Raw genomic sequence first — 21,988 nt, 5'->3', positions numbered from 1 at the left:
CCGCGCCGGCCCCGCGCCGCCCCGCTTCCGGCCGCTGCGCCCTCCCTTCCGCCGCGGGGGGGTGGGTGGCGCCGGGGCGGGGCCGGCGCCGGGGCCGGTCCCGGCCCCAGTCCAGGGGCGCGGCTGCAGGTGCCGCTGCCGGTGCAGCAGCCCGCGGCCCGGCCCGGCGCCATGGCGGCGGTGGCGGCGGTGGACAGCGGCTTCCCGCGCTCCCCGCGGGGCGCCGTGAAGATCGCCCGCGCGGTAGGCCCTGAGGGGAGCGGGGCGGGGCCCTGCGGGGGCCCTCCGCGCCCGGGGGGGGGCGGGCGGGGAGCGGCGGGGCACCGGTCCCCCGGACCCCCTGACCCCCCCTGACCCCCCGACCTCCCTTGACCCCCCGACCCCCTGCCCTTTCTGTCCCTTCAGCTGGTGGCGTTCGTGACGTTCCTCTGCTTCGCGGCCTCCCGCACCCCCGGGGCGTACGCGGCGCTGGCCGGCATGGAGGTGGTGATCACGGCGCTCTTTTTCCTGCTGTACTTGCTAAAGCTCGATAAAAAGATGAGCTGGCTCTTCTGGCCGCTGGCTGTGAGTATTGGGTGGCCCGCCGGTGAAGCGGGGTGACCCGTCCCGGGGAGGCCCTCGGGCCCCTCCGGCCGCTGCTCCCATGAAGTTAAAGCAAAAACCGGCGTTTGGTTGTTGTTGGACCAGTTGGACCTAACAGAGATGGCAGCGCTCTTCTGCATCCATTCCTAAATAGCTGCCGTATATCCGTTAACAGTCCCTCTTGTAATGGGCATCATTTGCTTAACTTTCTAATGCTGTACTTTTCATCTTTCTCATCACAAATTAAACATACACTTTCACTTAAATAACTTCCCCTCTTACCTCCCTTTTTAAAATTTATTTGCTGCTTTACTCTATCAAGCGTAGCCAAGTTGCATAAATTTGACTGCAAAAAAAAAAAAAAAAGGTAAAATGAGGAAGTTTTATCCCAAACGTTCTTTTTACCATCAAACCACTGGGTGTCACTGGCGATCTGAGGCGGATATTAGGGTAATTCTAGTTTCATAGTAAACCAGCAATTTTGACTGATTTCATGCAATATTGGGAGCTATTGACGTTCTTCTTCAGGCGCGTAGGTCAGAATAAATATTTTGCTTCCCCTGGCTGTTTCAGGATATTTTCAACTCGGTGATTGCAGCGTTGTTCCTCCTTGTTGTGTGCCTGTGTGCAGTAATAATCAAGAGCAACAATGGGACACTGGCTGGAGGAGTAAGTACAGACCTTACTAAGGAATTTCAGTTCTTAAAGTGGACGTGATTTGAACCTCATGGTATATTTACACTGTGGTACGACCATGAAAATAGCTCTGTTATAGAAGAACATACTCAGCCGTCACAAGCAAAGTGAATACACATTCAATGTATCTCACTAAAAAAAAAACAAAAACTCAAATCACTGGTAATTTAAAGATATTACTAGACTTAAGAATTACTACAAGAAGTACTAACACTGAAAACTCCTAGAGTTCAACTAACTTGAGTAACCTGCACTTACTTCCATAGCTTGAAATCCCGGGTGGGAGAATCCATAGCTCTTTTAGGACTGTCCAGTTTGGTTACACTATTTAAGAAGAAATGCCTACAGTCCTGCTAAAAAGAGTTGAAACTTTTTAACAGACATGCTGCTGCCTCCCTCCTGATGTGTACATTATTTTTTCTGACACAAACTGAGAAATTATGGCAGTTGAAAAGGTTTTTTCCTACTACGGTTGTAAAATTTTTGTGTATTTAAGATCAAACCAGTTTAATAGTTTAAGCAACTGGTATTTTTAATTCAAATGAGAACTAATGTAATTAACATTAGTAAACAATAAGGGGAAAAAACCTCAGTTTTGAAAGTATTTAAGTCTCTTGAAGGACAAGATAAGCTAAAATGTGACAAGCGACGAAAAGAAACGCAGAACTTGCCACAGGAGTTTTTCAAAACCAGCTTAAGAGACAATGAGGTGGAAAGCAGATGTCTTTGCTGGCAACGACATCCGAAGCAAAAAGGAGACTTTCTGATACAGGGACCGGCTATGCTAGAACATAATATATAGTCTCAGTTGTGAAGTTAATAGGAAGCAGGAGCCTAAGCGGGTAGCTTGGGAAACAAGTTTGGGCGGAATGTATGACATCTTCAGTGTCGGGAGACGCAGAGTTGCGCTGAGGCCCGTGCTCCTAGGGCACACGCTGCCTTGGACTGTGCTCTCCCGAAGGAGCCTGCCTTAGCGTTACTCCACTCATCGGACAATTCCATTTTAAAACATGCTTGCATCAAAAAACTTGTGTGCATGTGGGATCGGGCTGAAGGGCAAGAGCTGAGCAAGTGAACTCAGCGGTCGTTTTGCAAACACCTTTTTCCAGTTGCCTGCCTGAAGTTGTATATTTTTTAAATACTTATGTAGATTTTCTTCAATTTGGAATATGTTTCCCGTTCAGAGCTTCAGAGGAGAGGCGCACTGTTTTTTTCCTGCTAGGCTTGTTTCTACAATCGTTGACTTTTCTCCGGGCCAATAGCATTAATTAGGCAGTCCTCAAAGAGACAGAAGGGGTTTCATTTAGGATAAAAGCACTGTCTGGCATAATGCAGCATTAGCTTAGCTTTCAAGGAGAGCACAGCATCTCCAAGGCAAACATCAAACAAAGCCAGGGTGTAGACTGCTGTAGAAAAGGCTGATGGGATTTAAATACAGATGTTATTTATCAGCTGTCTCACATCACACATATATTTAGAAGGCCAGAACCAACTTAGGAAGATGTGTTTACTGCTTCTTTGAGGAACAGTAGATGAGTTGCTACAGTAAAAGACAGAGATTCTATGGGGACACTAACATTGTCATCATTTTTTATAGGTGTTTGGTCTTGTATTGCTTGTTCTCTCTGTTGTCGATGCGGTTCTTCTTTTCCAGAAGATTAGTCTTGGTGGACCAAGAGGAAGGAATACTGCAAAATGAGATTACCATTTTAGTAAAAGAACAATTTCTCCATTGATGACTGTTTTACTGGTCTCTTGTAAAGAATTTGTATTTTTACATGTTCACCTTTGAATTTACCATGCATTTATGTACTTTTTTGCAAGTATTATTCAGAAGTTTTCTTACGTTTACAAATGTCGTTTCAGTGTTGCAATTTCAGCAGTATAAGCATTGCAGAAAATTGTCCTGGTTTTGTAAACTTAATTACATTTTCACCTGTATGAAAATTAATTTCATAATTGTCTTCTTTCTGTAATAAAAAGAAAATACAAATAGGCCTCAGTGCGTTATTTAGCATCATTTATTAAGTCACGTGAAGTAAGAATTACTTGATTTAATGTACCAATAAACATCTTTAGGAACAGGGTTATTTTACTTGTGTCCCTCGTGCCACAGGTCAGCGTCCTGGCCGATGACTGTCTCGTGCCATGTGAGCGCTTTATTGCTGCGAGACCTTCTGATCCTCGGATTTTCATGTTCAGAATACAACCACGCTGCCTCCCTCGTGCGACCCAATCACGACTCCACTGCCGTGCAGTGAAGGTCGTAGGTAAAGTTAAATTAGTATGATAAGCCACATACATAAATAAGTGTTGGTGGGGGCTGCTGCTGCAGCTGCTCCTGTGCTCGGAGAGCCCACGGTGAAGCTCGGCGCCCCCCAGCCCGTCTGACCGCGCCGCACGGCCGGCACCCGGCGATGGGAGGGAGTTGGAAGGGCGATGGAGCGCAGCGGGCAAAAGCGAGCAGACGAAGGGCGCACGCTGTGAGCAGGGGCTTTGTGCTACAACGCCGCCTCCGATACCGCGGCGTGCAGGGAGCGGGGGACCCGCCGGGGCCGGGGCCGGGGCCGGGGCCGGGGCCGGGCCGCGCCGCGCAGGCGGGGCGCTGGGCGCTGGGGCTCCGCCGGGCCCCGCAGCGGGGCGGCGGCCGGCTCGGCGCTCGGTGGTGCCCGCGGCCCGGGCCCGCCCTGCCCCGGCGGGACCCCCCTGCCGCGGCGGGCGGCGGGGGCTGGGGACGGGGCCGCCGGCGGGGCCGCCCCCGGGGCTGGGGGTGCTGAGGCTTTTTTTCACGTTTCCGCAGTGTCACGATTTCCGCTTCCCTCCTTCACAGAAGGAAAAAAAAACCCGAACCCGCGGAGCGGCAGAGCAGGGCCCGAGCCGCCCGCGCTCCGCGCCCGCCGCAGCCATGGAGGAGCCCGAGGCCGCGGGGGCCGCCGCGCCGCCGCCCGGGCTGCGCTCGCTCCTGCCGCCCCGGGAGTTCCTCTGCTCCCGCAAGGGCCAGCTCCTCCTCGCGGAGTCGGTAAGGGCCGGGGCGGAGCGGCAGCACCCCCGGGCCGGGGGCGCGCTCGGGTTTGGGGCGGGGGGGACGCAGGGCCCCGGGGACGCGGCTCCGGGCGCCTCCCGCCGTGAGGAGCCGGTTACCTCCGGCGGCGGGGCGGGGCGGGGCGGCGGGGAGCGGGCTCACCCCGTGCCGGAGCCGGAGAGGCGGCCTTCCTCGGTGCCGTCCGTCGGCCCGCCCGCGGCGTGCCCGGAGCCGGGGGAGGGCGCAGCCGAGGGGGAGAACCGGGGGAAGAGCCACGCTAACGCGGGGAGACCGCAGGGCTGAGCCTTCAGCGGACTGTGGTCAGGCGGAGCACGCTAGGAAACCAAAATACTTGTCACGTTAAGCTTCCAGTGCCTTACCTGCGTTCCCTTTTCAGTTAAAAATTTGATTTGATTTCGTTTTAACCTATTTGCAGCGTGAATCCAGTCACCCCTACTGCCCAGATTTGCGTTATCTCCTAGTGCCATGCGGGAGGGAGGGTTTGCAAGTCAGCTCGTCCCGAGTACGTAAAGAAAGGCTTGACTCGTAACTTCACTATGATGTGCGGCATTGCGCAGGGCATCGCGATCTCTCGGCTTTTGTCCTGAGCCCTCCAAAAGCCGTGTTTGTCCCTGAGCGCAGGGAGGCACACGCTTGCTCGCTTTCACACTTGGCTTACTGTGAAAGCACCAAATCATCATCGTTACAAACAAGCGCGGTCTGGCACTGGAAGCACTGCTCCCCCAGAAACACACCGTGGTTTTCCTTTAGGTCCAGGTTCTGAGATCCAGGCTGGCAGTAATTATAGGCCTTTGACTTTTGGTGTAACGCCTTCTGGTATTTTACTTGTAAAGGCTTAAAGCCGGGCAGATGAAACAGGAGCCAGCTGGTAGGAAAAGAGAACACTTATGCCATGGGTAGTGGCTATTTGACAAGCAAAAGTTAAATTTTAAGAGGAAGTTAGTTGATTGAAATTAGACTTTCAACATCATTTACACTAGAAATAATGAGAAATTTAAACACCCAAGTTCTCTGCAATTTTAGCTAGAGTTTTGACAGCAGGTGGTCAAAAATCAGGACAGCCCAAGCTAGTAGCCAAGTACGCGGAAGGCAGTTTCGATGTGTGAGGTGTCTCTGGCTACCCACCGTGCTGGCTCCGAGGAGGGAACAAGGAAATTCAAGCACGAGAAAGGGAAGGAAGGGGCAGCGAGCAGGCAGCGCCGTCAAGCCCCCTGCCCGGCTTTTCTCTGCCAGCCCTGGGAGTCTGCGAGGCCGCAGGCACTGCCCTGCGGCAGACAGCAAGGGGAACAGCCAGGAGATGCGAGGCTGGCTTTGAGAAGAAAAGCCATTCGTTCAGGAGACGAGGATGACTTCTGTGGTGGGGAAGGCAGGCCTCGGGCTGGATAGCAGCAGGCAGCAGCAGCTGTGTCAGCTCCACCAAAAACGCTGTAAAAATTCCAGGTACCCCCATCACTCATACAGCACCTGTAGCTGACAAAACCCACACATTTAGAAGATACCAAAGCCCAGCTGACTTTGCTCCTTTGGTTTTTGTTACACACTGTAACATCTACTGGAATTTCCTATGCAAGCTTACTAATTAGGACTTTCAGGCGGCCTGGCTTTTTAACATCTCTGAACGATGTCATATTTGAGGAATACTGTTTGGGTCACGGGATCAGACTCACCCTTTTGTTGTCATAGAGAAGCACTGATTATGCCTCCTCAGAGTCATAAAAACTGCTCTGTCTTGACAAAACAGGGGTTTATCCTTTGTAAGGCTACTCAGGGCTTCCTGCGGGTTTGACTGGCTGAAAGCAGCTCTAAAATCCCCTCTGCGAAGCTGCAGCGAAGCTTTCTGTGTGCTCCGCGCAGGCCGGCCCACGTGCTTGGGTTGCCCCTTCCTGGCAGAGGGGAGGCAGCAGTAGCTTCTCTCCAGTTGTCTCAGCTTTACAAGAAGAAATCTTTGAAGGCAACACAGGCCCCAGAATAAATCCAGTCTGTATGCAATTAGAGAAATGCAGTGCCAAATAATTGAAGATGAGTCCAAGTTAAATCTATCGTAGTTTAAATCTGTGTTTCATCTTTAGCTTTGTATTTCTTGTCTTGAATCTTTGATTTTTCCTCTTTGACACAATACTAACATGGGGTGGGGTTGGGTTCTGCATAAATGTATGTAAATAATATTCATGGGATACAGGTTTTGAATAGTGTCTTTTGTTAGAAGCAAAATGGGGTTCTCATTATTGTTGAGAAATATCTCCATCACGTTATTATTCAGCAGCTTGGCAAGTCGCGAGAAATGCACTTTACTTCTCCGTCTTTAAAGTGATGCAAATGCTGGCATCTCTGCAGGTGGGTCAGAGGTTCTCTGCTCAGCTATAGGAAATGCCAAGTCAGTTTTTTCAACATTCAAAAAGCAAACCACCAAATACTGAAAAATGTATTACCAGCAAAGCACAGAAGCAACTTGCAAACATATCTGGACTGGGGCAGATGATTATACTTCTCCTTTTCTGTCTATGGCAGGAAGGGAATAGGAGTTCGCTTCAGCAAATTCCCTCAGCCCAGTGACCGTGCTGGTTGTGTACTTGGTGGAAGTAACCTCATTAAAAAGTCTTGTTTTGCCCAGCAGAAGTGGCTGGCAAACGATCGGTTCAGCTGTCATAAATTACAGCGGACTGACTCCGACTTTGTAAATTAAGACAACTGCCACATTCACCCCAGCCCGCTCCCTTCACTGGCACTGCTGGAGGCGGCGGGGAGCGCTGGTGCCGGCAGCACGGGGCGTCCCAGGGAGGGTCGCGCAGGCAGCCGCGCCGGCAGCGTGGGAGCTCAGCGCTGCTGGCGAGGATTCCTTTGTTCGGATTGACGGAAACTGCTGTAGCCGCTTTTTAAAAATAACATTTACACAGGTTTTCACGTGAAGTGAGTACGGATCTTTGCAGTGTTGGGGTGTAATTTTTATGTCGGCATGTAAACTGCTCTGTGGGCTATCAGGTCTGGACATTCTGGTGCGTCCTCTAGAACAAGTCAGGCTGGTGATGAAGCTGATTACTGCTAGAAGCTTAATTATAATCTCAAATTTTATTCAGAGAAAGAAGTCGTCCCCCCCTCCACCGCGCTCCTCTTCCTTTTGATCTTCCTGCCTTGGTAATTTTTTATTCCACCTGGGATAGCTACACAGCCACAAAGCAGCAGGAGCATCAAGTACATGTGCAAGCTTTGCTGTCTCTCCTGATCCTATTTATTCTCACTGTCTTGCTCCTCCATGTTCTAATCACCATTCTTTATCTGCCAGATTAAGTTTTTCTGTTTCTTTTTTCCTTTCTATTTTCTCTTCATACCATTATTTCTTCTATACATTTTAACACTCTTAAGCCACTCATTTTTCCTAAATACTCAAGTTTCTATCTTGAAGGTCAACATCTCATCCATGCTCTTTTCCCCCCTTAAGAGATGCATTTTTCTGTTCCCTCTGTCCTATGTCGGAACCATTTACCAGCCACTCTCATCCCTGCCACCAGAGCTTGTCCAGGCACGATCCACATGTACACATCCTGCTGCTCACCCCGGCTATTTCAAGTTTTTGTGTTTGTCCTGGTGACTGCTTTAATTGGCTTCTCCGTAGCCCCCTGAAGCCAGCATGCAGTGGCACTATGTATTTTTTTAATAAAAATATAGTATGAATATGTAAAGTTGTCCAATATAAGGTTGTGTCACCTTTGTGGTGACACAAAGGATGTAGAAATCGTTGTACCTGTTTTTCTCCTCTTTTCCTGTCTTCTGTCTTTTCAGTCTTCTCTGAACTGACCTTCGTAACTGAAACTTGCAGCTGCTCTGTGTAAAGCCTCCCTTGAAGAGGAGCCCGGTGCCTTTCTCTGGGTCTGTAGCCAGAAGGTGGCCCTTGCGGCTAATTCTGGGGGAGCCAAGAACTTCACCTCCATGACAAGTACGACAGAGAAGTAACTGAAGAGCAGAGACCACTAAGTGATCTACTTTCTCTCTCTGCCAACAAACAATAACCAAATGGACTCTTGTCCTAGCCGCTTTTAAAACTGTTTAAGCAAACCTGTTCTTTCCTGCGGAGGGGAAACGAGGAGGAGGCATCTGACGGCGCGGAGCAGCGAGCGGAGGGTGCCGGGGCGCGTGTAGTAGCATGCAATGATGTCAGCTGCTTCCTGGCACCCGCGTCATCCCCGACGGGCTGCGCCGGGGCTGTTCTCCCTGCGCGGAGGATACAGACGCCTTCGCGCTCTGCCGTGACCTCGGCGCTTCAGAAGTCCTTCCTCCTGTAAGGAGCACAGTGCTTTCTAACCGTTGTAACTCATTATTTTTTATACTTTGAATTGCAAGCTGGTTATAAAGTGTAACTTCATGATGCCTGGCCAATTTAAGAAGCCCAGCAACACAATATTAAGTAATAATTACATGGGAGAAAATTACTTTTTGAAATGCAATACCAGAGAAGTTTCTTTAAAAAAGAAAAAGTAATATGTAATAGTTTTCCCTTTTATGTGCCTTCCCATTCCCACAAAAAAGATGCTGAATGAAGAATCAGGCCTCTTTTTTGCCAGGATTTTTTATAATCTTACGGCTGCCGGCCTATGAAAGGCTCCTGCTCTGTTCTTTGCTGCACTAGAGCCTCCTGCATCCGCGTCTTCCTCCGCAGCGAAGCTGGCAACAACCGCACCAACCTTTCAGCAGCAGTGCAGGAACAACTCCGACTCCTAGCTGCTATCAATGCCAAGGGTGTAATCCCAAAGGAAAAACACCCCCCCTGTGTAAATACAAATGGACAAAACTGATAAAACGTTATTTTTTTTCTTTTCTCCCAGAAGCAGCAGTGCTTTCTGAGTCTGAAAGTGCTAGAAATGAACTTGCAACTGCATTGAGGCTCACCAACTTCCTCTCTACTATTTTTTAGCATAGACACAGAGCTGTTTGTTAGAAAAATGACAAGATCCCATTGCTGGACCTTTCTCTGAAATCGCTTTTAAACACACAGCTTCAGGAAAAAAGGTGCAGAACAAGTGTGACGTGCAGTGGATCATTTGACGGTCTTTAGAGGGGTCAGGCTATATTCTGAAGGTTGCTTTTGAGTTTGTCATTTTTAGAGCAACTTTCAGTTTGCCAGGTGTTTGTCTGAAAGACTTGAAACCTAGAAAAGTAAGCAAGTAGGTGTGCATTATTTCTGGGTACAGACTGGCATATCAATGTTTGTATTGTGGGAGGAGAGGTATATTTTTAAGATTGCCAAATTTTTAGATGATATCAAATGCTTCAGTTAATAGCACTGCGATTAAATGGTCAGACAAGATGATAACAAGATAGCTACTGATGCTTATAATTCAGAAAAGATAGTAATAGAAATATCCATTATTGCTCGGGGAGTCCACGCACCCCACCTGTCAAGACGGGGAAACGAGCTCTCAACAAAGAGAAATGAGAAACATCGTCAAAAGCCGACAGCTTTGCAGGCTCTTGTATTACACAGGGCTGTCCCCAAGTTACCAAGTAGATCAGGCATTAAGATCCACGTCAGGGCCGCGATGGAGCCACCAGGCAGACAAAAAAAGAAAACCAAAGAACAAACTGCAGCACCGTCACCGTCACTTGGCAGAGCCTTCAGGCACCTCCTTCCTTTTGTTCCTCTGGCTCTTTCTAATGTCTGCCTGCCTCCCCTTCCAGCGCCTTCCAGCCTTGCCTCAGCAAAGACCGTAGCATGTAAAAATACCGTCTTTCAAACCTTCATTCTCAAAATCTGGTCCACTATTTTAGAGGTGTGTATTTCACCTAAAATCTTCCTGGGGCCTTTTCAGTCTCTGAATGTCTCCAAAACGAGGAATGATACTTAACTGGCACAACGGGATGCTGACCAGTGGAGTCAGGGGTGGAGAGCTGGGACGGGCTGGCCTCAAGCCCACCACTCAAGGTGGTGGTGATGGCCAGAGCACAGCTACTGTTCAGCAGGGCTGAGGAACAGGCAGCAGGAGACTGCTGTGATCCTACCAATATACCGAGGGGTTGGTTTGAGCAAGTAACTGGCCTGTTAACTGGATTTTAAAATGGACAACTAATATTTCCCCAAATGCCAGCTTCTCCAGATCAGACCGAATTGGAAAGCTGAGATGCTCAGACTGATCCTTTCCTCTCTTCAGCAACTTACCTCGCACCCAAGCAGGAATCCCGCCGGCACACCAGCACGCTGGAGCGGCAGCCCCTTGGCGAGCTCTTGCCACAAAACAAGTTTCTGTTTGCATCCAGGGCTGTTACAGCAGGGTCTCAGGCACTGCAATGCGTTTCAAAGCACTGCAGACCTACCCAGTGCCATCAGGGTGAGGGGAAGACGGCAGGAACCTTAAATTACACAAATTCCCAGAAGGCTGATCTTAAGAGAAACACAAAGGCTCTTCGTTTCACCTCACAGTTAACACGTCTGACAGAAAAACTTTTTCTCTGTATAAAGGCAGACAGAGCACAGGAGTCACCATATCAAACAGAATCGAGATCAAAGTGATCTCTGCTGTGCATCATCAACTTAACATATCTGAAATTTGCCTCTCTACCTCCCCTCACTGCTGTAGTATGATGTATTATTTAACACTGCATTTAATTCTTTCATAAGAGATCTACCAAGTTCAGTTCAGGTCTAACGTTCTGCTGTTGAAAGAGGGTGGGTTGGTGGGACCTATCCTGAACGCGGCTCCTCCCTGCTGCTGTGTCCCTGCACACTTCTCTGTCTCAACATCTCAGTTACCACATGCTTTCTTTTAGCCAGAAAGAGATTTTTTTTTTTTTTTTAAACACCAGAACAAGAAAAAAAATGTCCTAGCTACCTGGTGATTTCTTTTTAAACCAAGGAAACATGAAACCATGTCTAAATTATGTTCCGCAAATGTGAGCAAAGCAGATTCACAAAGTTAAAGTCCAGTCCTTTCTGCTTTTATTCCGTGAGGGCGGGAAGGGAATAGGCGGTGTGATAGGAAAGAGAAAGAAGTTCTCTCTCCTCTTGGCAGTTTTCAAGTTCAGCTATATCCACTTCTTAGTCACAGAAATAAAATACCATGTTAAGGATAAGATACATTGAATGAATTCCCTCCGCTATATGAAAACTCTAGCCGCAAAGAGGATATGTAAGCAATAAGCAAATAATAATAGGATAAATAACAATAGGGTAAACATTAACAGGTAACAGGCCTCGATGCAGAAGTGAACTGTATATACTATACCAGATCTCATTTCATTGGGTTATAAGAAACTGAACAATGCATAGGCATTTTAAGATAAATACAGTATCTTACTAAAAATGTCACATCCTCGCAAACTTCACCACCCCGTCCTCATGGATCAAAACAGTATACTCCAGTTATTAGCATCCTGGTCGAGAACTGACTGCTTTCCCCAAAAACCAGGCTTAGAGTAAAGGGTTCTTAATTAATGAAATTAAGAAATTATTTCAACAGGATTGAACTGCTTAGTTGCACCCTAAACCTAAATGGACTCTCTTGATACATGTGCTTGAGGGTTGACTAACCTCTCATAGGAGTAATTATTAATCAATAATAAATTAGAACTTATCATTCAAGTATAATAATGATTTTTTTTCTGAGGTGCGGGTGGTTCCCAGGAACACATGGTAGCAGCAAATAAAATCATAGAACTGAAATTTAATGAGGCAAATACATTGATCGTCACAGTCCAAACACTTACGCTTTTCAAGAAGCCACACCTGCCTTCAGACGGGCCATCTGGGGGAAAATAATACATCTCAGTATTACATGAGTGAGAATGTCAGTGTCCCAAATTTAGAATTTAGAAGTTAAAAAAAAAAAATCTTTGTAACCGAATGCTCAAACAGTACCTGCTGCTATGTTGACCAAAAGCAGCTCAGCATTGCTAAGGCAGAGATTTGTCTCCAAGGGGAAGGGCTGACTAGAGCAGCTCAGGTGCAAACTAGCACATAGTACTCATACCTGCAGAAAATGTTTTATTCAGTATGCTAGCTACTTTTTTAATTTTAAGCTAATTTGAAGAAAACAGCAACCAGTTACCACGTGAGGCAGTAGAGCAGTAGGGCTGGAGCCTCTTCTTGGAGGTGACCAACTCCCAGTACATCATTTGAAGATTTTGTTAAGTTTCTCCACAGCTGCCTCACCTCCCACTTTCACAAACCCAGTAGCTGAAAGTCCAGAAGTGTAGCACAGCATTTTGGTACTGCTGGTTTAGGTGAAAATGCATTTTATTCAGCCATTGTCCCATTGTGAAACTTTCTATTTTGAGCCATAAACAATAGTCTAAAGGTATTTTAATTGAGTGGGAAAACAAATGCCGTTTTTATTATTTTGTAGAGTTAGGAAACATCATGCAGATAGAACAAATCTATGGGAGTTATCTATCCTACCGCTCTCTAAAACAGCTGTCTACACTGGAAAACTAGAACCAGAGACTTCCAGAAATGACAGAATAATTAATCCTCAGCTCTTTACTATCCATCAACAGCAGACTTTCTTCTTTCAACTCTAAGAAGATTAACAAATGCTGAGTTACTTGGGGCTATCTGAGCAATGATTTGGATTTCAAATGAGAACTGTCACGGTTGAAAGCTCAAAGCTCTGTTTGCTTGGCAGCGCCCCACTCTATTTTCAGAATTACGTTGTCAGAACAGTTTACAACCCAGAGCAAATTACTGACTGGGAGAGGTGCAAATCCACCAAGCTCTCCAGAAAGTCGATTTCACATGCATTGAAATAAACACCATTACTTTAGATTTATTCCAAACAACAAAACGCATTTGGCCCAAGATAAAAAAGTAGGAAGCAAGATACGCCATCACCAGCAGCACCGACAGAACCACGCAGGGAGAATAACGCTTCAAAGCTGCTCAGCTGCCTGAGGCGCTGCTGTTCCATGCGAGTAACTGGCGTTTTCCCTTTACTCTAGGTGCTGTCATTTATCATCTTTATCTGCTACATTGCATCTCTAGCTGCCTCTTTCATGATGGCACCACTACTAGAGTTTCTGCTGGCGCTGTTTCTTTTTTTTGCCTATGCCTCCAAACTTAATGAGAAGTTTAAAGGACTCTACTGGCCTTTGACGGTAAGTGAAACGTGCAATATAAAAACACAGATTTAATTGTACAGTATAACATGAGTAAAAGGGACCATACGGGAGTTTAGGCTGACTGTTAACAACTTCACCCCCTTATCAGAAACCTGTCCATATTGCCTCGCATTCAGAAGGTCCCACAGCACTCTTCAAACTACGCCATACTACATACTACAGCTTCCTTGGAGCTGACACAAAGCATGGTTTTATTAAAGCACAGAATTTATGCCTGATTTCAGGCAAATGGCTTAGGGCTGGATCTCCAGAACCAGGCAACATCAGCCTAAATAAGTCTGACCACTGCTGGAGTCTCCTTAACATTGCCACCCTTACAAATGGGGAACTGAGGCACGCTATGTAGCAATGCATATACTTTATTAAAATGTTTTAAAATTCTCAGGTGAGTGCTGTTGAGATGCATACTCACATGCAAACAAACGTGCTTTTGTTAAGGGGGGAGGCCCTGCAGCTCCTGCCGGCAGCTGCTCATTGACACGAAGGAACCCGCTGGCCGCTCACCGGGGAGTGTCCAGGGTCGGGGTTGCGGGCGGTTACTGCACGCTGGCCGCTGGATGTCTCTCTTGCTTCGAACAGAGATTGTAGAGGGAGCATTTGTCTAGCAGCGCAAATACTTGGAAAAAAAAAATGCTAATCCAATCGGTTCGGATTCTCTTTTGGTACAGTTTTGCAATAGTTCGTCATAGTGAGAGTTGAATTAGAGCTCTCAATGTATAAAAATAACATTAGCAAGGCCGCTGGTGGATAAAACAATAGCAGTGACTTTGACTATGACAGCATACATGGTTTTCGGATTGTAATCTCAGTTCCATCGTTTTCCCGTTTCCTACATGCATCCGATTCCAGAACTAAGACAAAAAAAGCACGTGTATGTTTATTATGTCCATTACCATAATATACTCCAGCCACAGGCTGTAGATAATTGACCTCGTCCCGATTTCAGAGGAGTCAAGTTTCATATAGGGTTTGTGTTTTGAGGCAGTATCTTATCCACCCATCTGTTCTGAAAAGGCAGATCTAATTGCGAACAGAGGTGAAGATACCATTACTGCGCTCGCGTGACTTACGCACGCCCTGGGAATCGCAGCTCTTTAGTTAATACCCCGTTCAGAGACACCGTTGCTCCAGCACATCACTGCTTGTATTCGAGGCCATGGCCCCTGCCCTGCAGAGCGACAGGCTCAGCCACAGAAGCACACATTTTGATGACAGCAATGGGTGTGTTCACTTCAGGCTAGCTGCTGGAGTTACAAGCGTACATACTAAGTATAAATCAGTTTTTAAACACTGAACAAAGTGTTTAGTTCCTAAATGAGGAGTTCCTACAGACAGGCCTACTTGTGTATAGAAACAAGCACCCGCCTGTTGCCCACGGGCACCGGTACGCTCCTCCAGAGCCGCTGCTACTGCAGGAGTTCTGCTTAAAGATGAGACTTTCAAAGGCATTTCAAATGATTCTTCCATTAGCCCTTGCTGCGCTCCAAGTTAAAACGTCACAGAAAGATAGACTGCCTTAGCCTGAAGAGAGCTCTGCCTGACATACCCATGTTAAAGTAGGATTTATACCAACGTCTGTAAGAACAGAAGCTAATGCCAAGATTCTGGCCACCTCGCATTTAAAAATATTTCCCAGATGAGCAATTCATCCGCTACGAAATACCAGGCTGTAGTCACGCTCCAGCATCAGGCAAGTCCACTGATGCAACAACAAAGGTTTTTAATGGTAATTTCTGAAATCATTTTTCGAGGAGTTTCTATGTTGGAATTACATGACTAATCTGAGAATGCAACATTGCTTATTTTACAGGATTTCTTGCGGTGCGTCACTGCTGCCATTATTTACTTTGCCATTTCAATTGCTGCTGTCTCAAAATACAATGACGGAGCATCTAAAGCGGCAGGAGTAAGTAGACGTGAGCTTTCCACTTAGGTATTTTGGTGAACTGCGTACGGACAGGCTTTAGAAACAATCCAAGTTTGACCCCATTGCAAGTAGCAGAAGTTTCTGCAGTTAACTGAGAATTAGATTTGCCTAAAGCAAGGAAGAAATGGTCAGTTATTTAGAAAAACAGGGTTTGAATCAATGAATAGCTTTTTCATCCTAACAGCGCTGCTCAATGTTAACTGTACTACGTAGGGAAGGCACCTATTCTGCTTTTTAATTTCACCAGCTGTGCAGGGAAGATAAACTTCTCTGTTCCTGCAAAGAATAAAGATCCTTGAATGGAGGGAATAATAATAATAAAAAAGAAATCAAACCTGTAACTACTAAGGACAGTCTAAATTAAGTCATTTCAACCTCCTGCTTCTACTGCTTAATTTTTCTTGGATGAGTTGAAACAAGAGCAGTGTCATTTTACCCTCCAGTATACAGACTGCCGAGGAGAGAGCCTTCGTTGTCAGCATTTTGTGTTCAGAAATAAGATACAGCCTCTGCATCTGCAACTTGACTCTAAGCATCAATAATGTATGCAACATAAATAAAATTTGCATAATAATTTTAAAAGATAGGGAAGAACAATACCCAGTAGCATTAGCCAGCAACCCTTACCGAACCATCCCAAGTCATACACAATTCAAACCAAAGACCTTGTTTTAATCTTTGTCGCTCCGCTTAGACATGGAGCAATCCAACGTAGCATTTACCCTAGCTTCTCAGACGGAAAAACAGCCTAGTCTTGCCACACCGCTGCTGCTTTGACACTAAATAGGTAACCTCAGAATCATTTTATCTCAATCATCTAGTTCACTCTGCAATAGACACGGCTCCTTGCAAACCAGTAAAAAATTACTTCCAGAGAAATCGAGGTGATTTCTTGGTGGCAAAGAGCTGCCTCGGGATGGCGGAGGTGCAGGTTGCGTTCTCCTGTAGCTCCGGCACAGGGCAGTGCTGATGCTCAGAACGTGCCCAGAGCCAGAGAGGGAGGGAGCCTGGGGAGCGGCTAAGGACACAGCTGATAGAGCAACTGCAGGGATCACTACTCAGGCTCCCAAATTAGCTGTAATTTAGTTGATGCCAATGGGTCATGAGATATTTCCCTTCCCTGTCTTTTTAGAAAGGCACAGGCCAAAAAAATCAAGCCCAAGTTTTCTTTAAGAATTTTTCTTGTCAGGTTTATTTTGGTTTATCATTGATGGACGTGAACTGTTGTTAAAAAGAGTATTATTTTTCCATTTTAGGTGTTCGGATTTATAGCCACGATAGTGTACGCCATTGATTTCTACATAACCTTCAATGACCTGGTTACTTTTCTCAAGCAAGGCAGTTCTGATTCCCCTGAAGGGCGCAAGTCAGAAGGTAGGTAAAATTCCCCGTTTTGGTTAAACGAGCGTGTAACGCGAGACTTTCTTCTCCATTTCACCCTTCACAGGGGAGCAAGAGCACTCACTTAGTAACAAGTTTCTGTTCTTGGCTACCTTGATTTTGTATGCCACAACTATGCTGAATTATGAAGCTGCTTAGTCTTAAAATACAACTGGAATTTCAGTGATTTATAAAGACAACTAGCAAGCCAGGAACATGAAGTTTTGTGCCATCTAACTTTGAAAGCCCCCAAATTCAATTATAGAAATTATTGTGCAGCACAGACTTTTTTCCTCCCATCAAGATGCCTTAAAAATAAACATCTACTACTTTTTTTTTGATAACTTAATAATTAACATCCATTAGTCCACAGTCTTTTATGTCCAGTACCACTTTTCTTTTTATCATCTCTATCATCATTACCTCTTATTCAGGGTCAAGCTTTGACCATCTGTGGACAAATGGCCTTGAAATCCAAGGGCCACACAGCATAAAATTAAGAAGATGATTGTTATCAAATTTCTTTCCAATACAGGAGGTGCAGCCTGCCTCAAATCAGACAGATCCACTTAGACAAAGAGGGACCCACTGCTGGGAGTTCAAACCCATTTCAAGTCAAGGCAGGGCACAGTTAGCTACTCTGCAGCACCCAGGAGCCCAAATCAGGCATCATGCCCCTGTGACGCTACTCGTTGCACTCACACAGGTGAAAGACTGCTCCACACTTAAAAACAAATAAAAAATCCCCAAACCCCAAAAAACACCCCCCACAAAACCAAAATCCACAAAAACCCTCAAAAACAAACACCTAAGATGTGTACAGAATCCTAGAAGGTATATAGTAATGCTAACAGTCTTTTCTAGGTATTTTAGTAGACTGTTCAATGTTTTGCAAGCTTTAGGCCAAAAAGAGAGAGACAAAGAAAAGAATTAAAGGAACAGATAATAGGAAACAGACTGTTAGATTAAAACTGTTTATCCCCACAAACTGAACTGACCTTGGAAGAAGATCAGGTGACAAGGGTACAAAATTAGACTAAAGATTAGATCTAATTTGCCTAGAGATGGAGAGAGAAATATATAAACTTACAAATATGCAGTCACGCAGCTTTGTGTCAATGCTTTGACCATGCAAGAAGGGCTGCGCCCTGCAGTACAGCTCCTCCAGCACCAACTCACGTTTATGCTGTAGCTCTCAACTGCTGAGGCCAGAAATCCCTTGCTTCCTTGCAAGCCGAGTCTCGAGCTTGGGCAAGATGTACCTCTAGAGGCCTGTCGGGATTTCTTAACATCTTAAAGCTTCTGGTTTTCAGATACGTTTAACTGGCAGTGCGTAACCGTGACCCACAGCAAACGGCAATATCGTAGTACAGGAAGCATGGCTTCAGCAGACTTCCTCTTGGTGGTCATGCTAACAATAATATCTCTGCAACTTGTTTCAGCTGAACCGTTCTCTCAGTTGTCGTGGTCTAAGTCCCTCTCAGCAAGTCCTTTGAAACACCATTTAAAGCTCCATCATATTACAACTGTTATCTTACCAGCGTTTTCCTAAATCTGGCACGTCCTTCGAAGCAGACACCTGCCGAAGAGCAGCATCTCTCTTCCAGCAAGAGCTAAAGCTGCCCTGGGGATTTCCAGTTTTCATTTTCACTATTGTTCCTTGTTTTAAATTTCAGATGAGGACTCAGATTCCGACTCGGACTGAAGAACTGAACACCAACCAAGTGTGAAGGGAAGATGATCAAGCACTTTCCTCTCTGCTGAATGCACTGCCAATTGAAATATCTCCCTTATTTCAGCCTCAGTATCCTCTTTCCACCTCCCTGTTTATGGAATCACCAAAGCACAGACAGGGCAGTGATGTGGCAAAGGAGACTATTCCCAATGCCATTACGACGCTCCTTCAGAACTACGGATTTTGCAGTAGTTCAACCTGCCAGAGAGGCCTGTATCCAAACAACACATCTCAATTCTCCGTTGCGCCTCCTTACTCAGCACTACAATGCACTGAGTAAACGGGAACATAGTATTTTAAACATATAAGCGGAGCTTTTAATATGCTTAATTCCAAATTTTTAACACTTATAGCTTTTATACTTCTCGCTGTGCCAAAGAAGAGAGGCTCAGAATGGCTCTACTTTATTTGTATTTTTCTTGATTAACTAACAGTATTTCTTTATCTGAAGTCTGAATATTCCACTATATCTCAAGCACTGAAGGCATAGATTATAGTTAACATGTTGGCTTCAACACATTTATATCTACTGCCTATCTGCAACAGGAAAAAGTGACAACTGGAAATCTGCAGTAAGAACAAACCTCCCAGTATAATTGTGCCGCAGGGTAGCTGGCTCATCAAACATTCAATATCACTTTTTTAAGCTGCTTGGGTGGGGTCACATCCCATCTTCTGTAATTTCACCGCAGATAGGAGGTAGAACACGAGGCATCGTCTTACCGGCCCCTTCCTACCATTTGCGTGGAAGCCCTTGTACATGTTTGCACGCACAGGTAAGGATGGCTTGCCAAATACCATCCAACATTACCTGCCTGTCGAAGCCTGAAAATATTTATGTGCAAGATATCACTGTCTGATCTCCTGATGCTCTGTGTTGCGAACACCGGTCCTCCCATGAGAAGTAGCGCTGGACTTGGTCCGCTGGGTTCGCAAAACAGACGACTCTTTCTGTCAGTCTCAGGATACCTGGGCCCCAGGAGGGCACTGCATCCTTCCCACTGTGAAAATGCACAAAAACTGCAACCTCCAAACTAAAGAATGTCTGCAATGAAATTCATTTTCTCAGCCCCCTTTTTTGGGGGGGTGGGGAGGTGGGTTGGTTTGTCATCATGTGTCATTCCCCCCCCCCCCCCCCCCGAAGGACGTGATTTATCTCATGGTCTCGTATTCTGGGGGAAAGCCACCTGAATTTACAAGAAGGTGTAGCACAACCTGCCTTGAAATATTTGTGTCCACCTATAAATACATACTGCTTGGAAAAAGCGTGGCATGCTCCTTGCATATGGCATCAGATAGGTCTATTTCAAAGAAACCTGTATACATTTTAAAAAAATTCATATAGTACCAGAACAGGTGGCCTTAACAAAAAGTAATTAAAATGAGAACAGATGGTACTAACAGAATAAATTAAAAACAGGGATAAAACAATAAAGGCAGATTTCCTTTGCAACAAAATTACCGCTTGGGTTCCAGTTCCCTGCTAGCAGCTGGCTGCTGACGGGCAGAAACACGGTACCTAACAGCGAGCAGGTGCTTGGGAAGGGGCTGCCCAGATTCGGAGTTGTCGCACAGGCAGCTCCTACATCTCCTGCTTTCAGACCACTGAATAAAAGCAAAACAAATGGTTGCTTCCAAGTGTGACAAATAATCTTTGCTTTTATGAGAAAGAGCTCTTTAGACCTTTTCTGGTATGAAATTCCATGTTTCTTTCTTTTCTATTGTCATATCTTACTGGCATACACTGTGACGTCAGGGGACCTGGGCTCATTTTTATATTCAATTGTTTTGTATTTCTCCTTTTGTTTTTTTTAATTAAAAAATGTACTGCATGTCACAGCTGGAAATTAGTACATGGTTAATATTTAGAAACCATGCTGGATTAAACCTCTTTTAATAGAAGTGTTGGGTGTCTTATTTGAAGACCTGGTTTTACCGCCTTGCCTCTGACCAGCGAGAGTAATGGGGTTTCAGGAAGCTCCACCAAGAAGGACACGGCGTGCTGGGGAGGTGACGATAGCACAGAGGCGGCACTGGAGACCAGTCACTCATGCTGACACGTCTTGCAAGGAGAAACTTCATCTTCAGCACATAAGCATGAAAGAATTTAACCAAGAGTTAGTTTTAGCATATGTAGTAGACATCGGGGATACAGTGCTCTTACTTGGCAACTGCTAACACTGTAAACGGCAATCCCCTTTGGGTTTGCCCTTCACAGACATGTTACAACCTGAAACCTGCTATGGTTTTCTAGTAATTTTTTCACGTTGGAATACTCCTAAAATCAACAGAAGAGGCAAACAAAATTGCTCATTAGTTGCTTCAGGACTACTTCAGCAGGCATGCAATGAATTGCCTGTCCAGGGACTTTCGTTATTAGCGTTCAAGTATTTGATGATTTCATTTATTTCTAAGCAGTTTGCTCCCAGGGTCAAGCACTTGTGTAAGATTCCAGCCTTTTATTTAAAAAGATCTGTTCCCATGATTGAAATAAAATACACTTCTGTATTTTATGAATATCATTTCAGAAAAAAAGAATTCAATTAAAAATAATTACCTCAAAGCCAATTCTGATTGGGGGGACGGGGGGGCTGACTCAGTCTTCTGTTCATCTGCCAGCAATATTGCACTAAGCTGAGCCTGGTGTAGGGCAGAGGAAAAGTCCGTTTGGTTCTATGGCTTTGTTTGTTTGCTTGGTTTTCCTCAACTGACAAGGTCAAAATAGCGGGAGCGCTGGTTTCTCTGCAATTCAGGATTCGCAACACAAGCGTAACATTACACCCGCAGCACGGAGGCCTTACTGAAGTTCTTTTGGTGACCAGCAGGGTCATAATCAAGCATCTCTTTGACCACAATACGTTCTTGTTCCAAACAGGAGCCGTTTCCAAAACCCATACGAGCCAATATATGCCTTCATCACAATTAGACCACAACTATTCCCATTTTGAATTCCTGTGCTTGTTGAACGGCGCTCAGCAGCAGACAAACCTAGGGAGCGGTGAGAGTTTCCAACACCAAGCGTGGAATAAATCTGTGTAGAAACAACGTAAGAACCCTTACGATACCAACGCTGTGAATCAAAGCCACTAACAGGAAGGAAAACCAGCCTGCGGGCGTCACAGATGACTGACTTCATACAGCTCTCGCGCTGTTTGAAGGCCTCTCTCCCTCCTTCTCCTATCGGAAAGCTTTTACACTTACCTGTGGAAGATTTGTTCAGTCCCGTGTGGTGATTTTGGACAGGTGATGTCAAGGAACTCAAAAGGCATTTCCAAGCAGCCTTTTTAGATTCTCACAGAAATAAGAGGCTCGACTGTCCTTTTAACACTTTGTCCATGACTCCACTTAATTTTGCTTTTCACCTGATACTGTTCAAAGTTCTGCAAGTCTTAAATTCCCAACTGACAAAGTAATTTCCAAGACACTAAGTGAAGAGTGGTGTCTCTCAGCCTGTGTGGTATCTGAGAAGAATGCCTCCACCAGCCTAGTGTGTTGGGAAGCAGAAGACAATTTAATGCTCTGC

General features: G+C 45.8%; 1 protein-coding gene across 4 annotated transcripts; it reads left to right on the top strand.

Annotated features, from left to right (window-relative positions):
• The first annotated feature begins 91 nt into the window (after positions 1-91).
• Positions 92-20,303, top strand: LOC309594705 (CKLF-like MARVEL transmembrane domain-containing protein 3). 4 transcript variants are annotated; one of them, XM_082320963.1, is made up of 7 exons: positions 92-243; positions 406-564; positions 1,156-1,251; positions 3,395-3,548; positions 4,109-4,297; positions 13,244-13,399; positions 15,234-15,320. In XM_082320963.1, exons 1-6 carry the CDS (start codon positions 172-174, stop codon positions 13,363-13,365), a joined length of 792 nt encoding a protein of 263 aa, XP_082177089.1. In that variant the 5' UTR covers positions 92-171; the 3' UTR covers positions 13,366-13,399; positions 15,234-15,320. The 4 variants fall into 4 exon arrangements, with proteins under 4 accessions (XP_082177089.1, XP_082177090.1, XP_082177092.1 ...); XM_082320964.1 differs by lacking the exons at positions 13,244-13,399; positions 15,234-15,320 and adding an exon at positions 8,099-8,983; XM_082320965.1 differs by lacking the exons at positions 92-243; positions 406-564; positions 1,156-1,251; positions 3,395-3,548 and adding exons at positions 16,607-16,724; positions 18,407-20,303 and having other exon boundaries at positions 4,119-4,297; positions 15,234-15,329.
• Positions 20,304-21,988: the final 1,685 nt, after the last annotated feature.

Source organism: Platalea leucorodia, assembly GCF_965183815.1.
Source record: "Platalea leucorodia genome assembly, chromosome: 8".
NCBI lineage: Eukaryota > Metazoa > Chordata > Aves > Pelecaniformes > Threskiornithidae > Platalea > Platalea leucorodia.
Note: the sequence above shows the minus strand (reverse complement) of the source record. Positions and strands in the feature narration are given on the sequence as shown.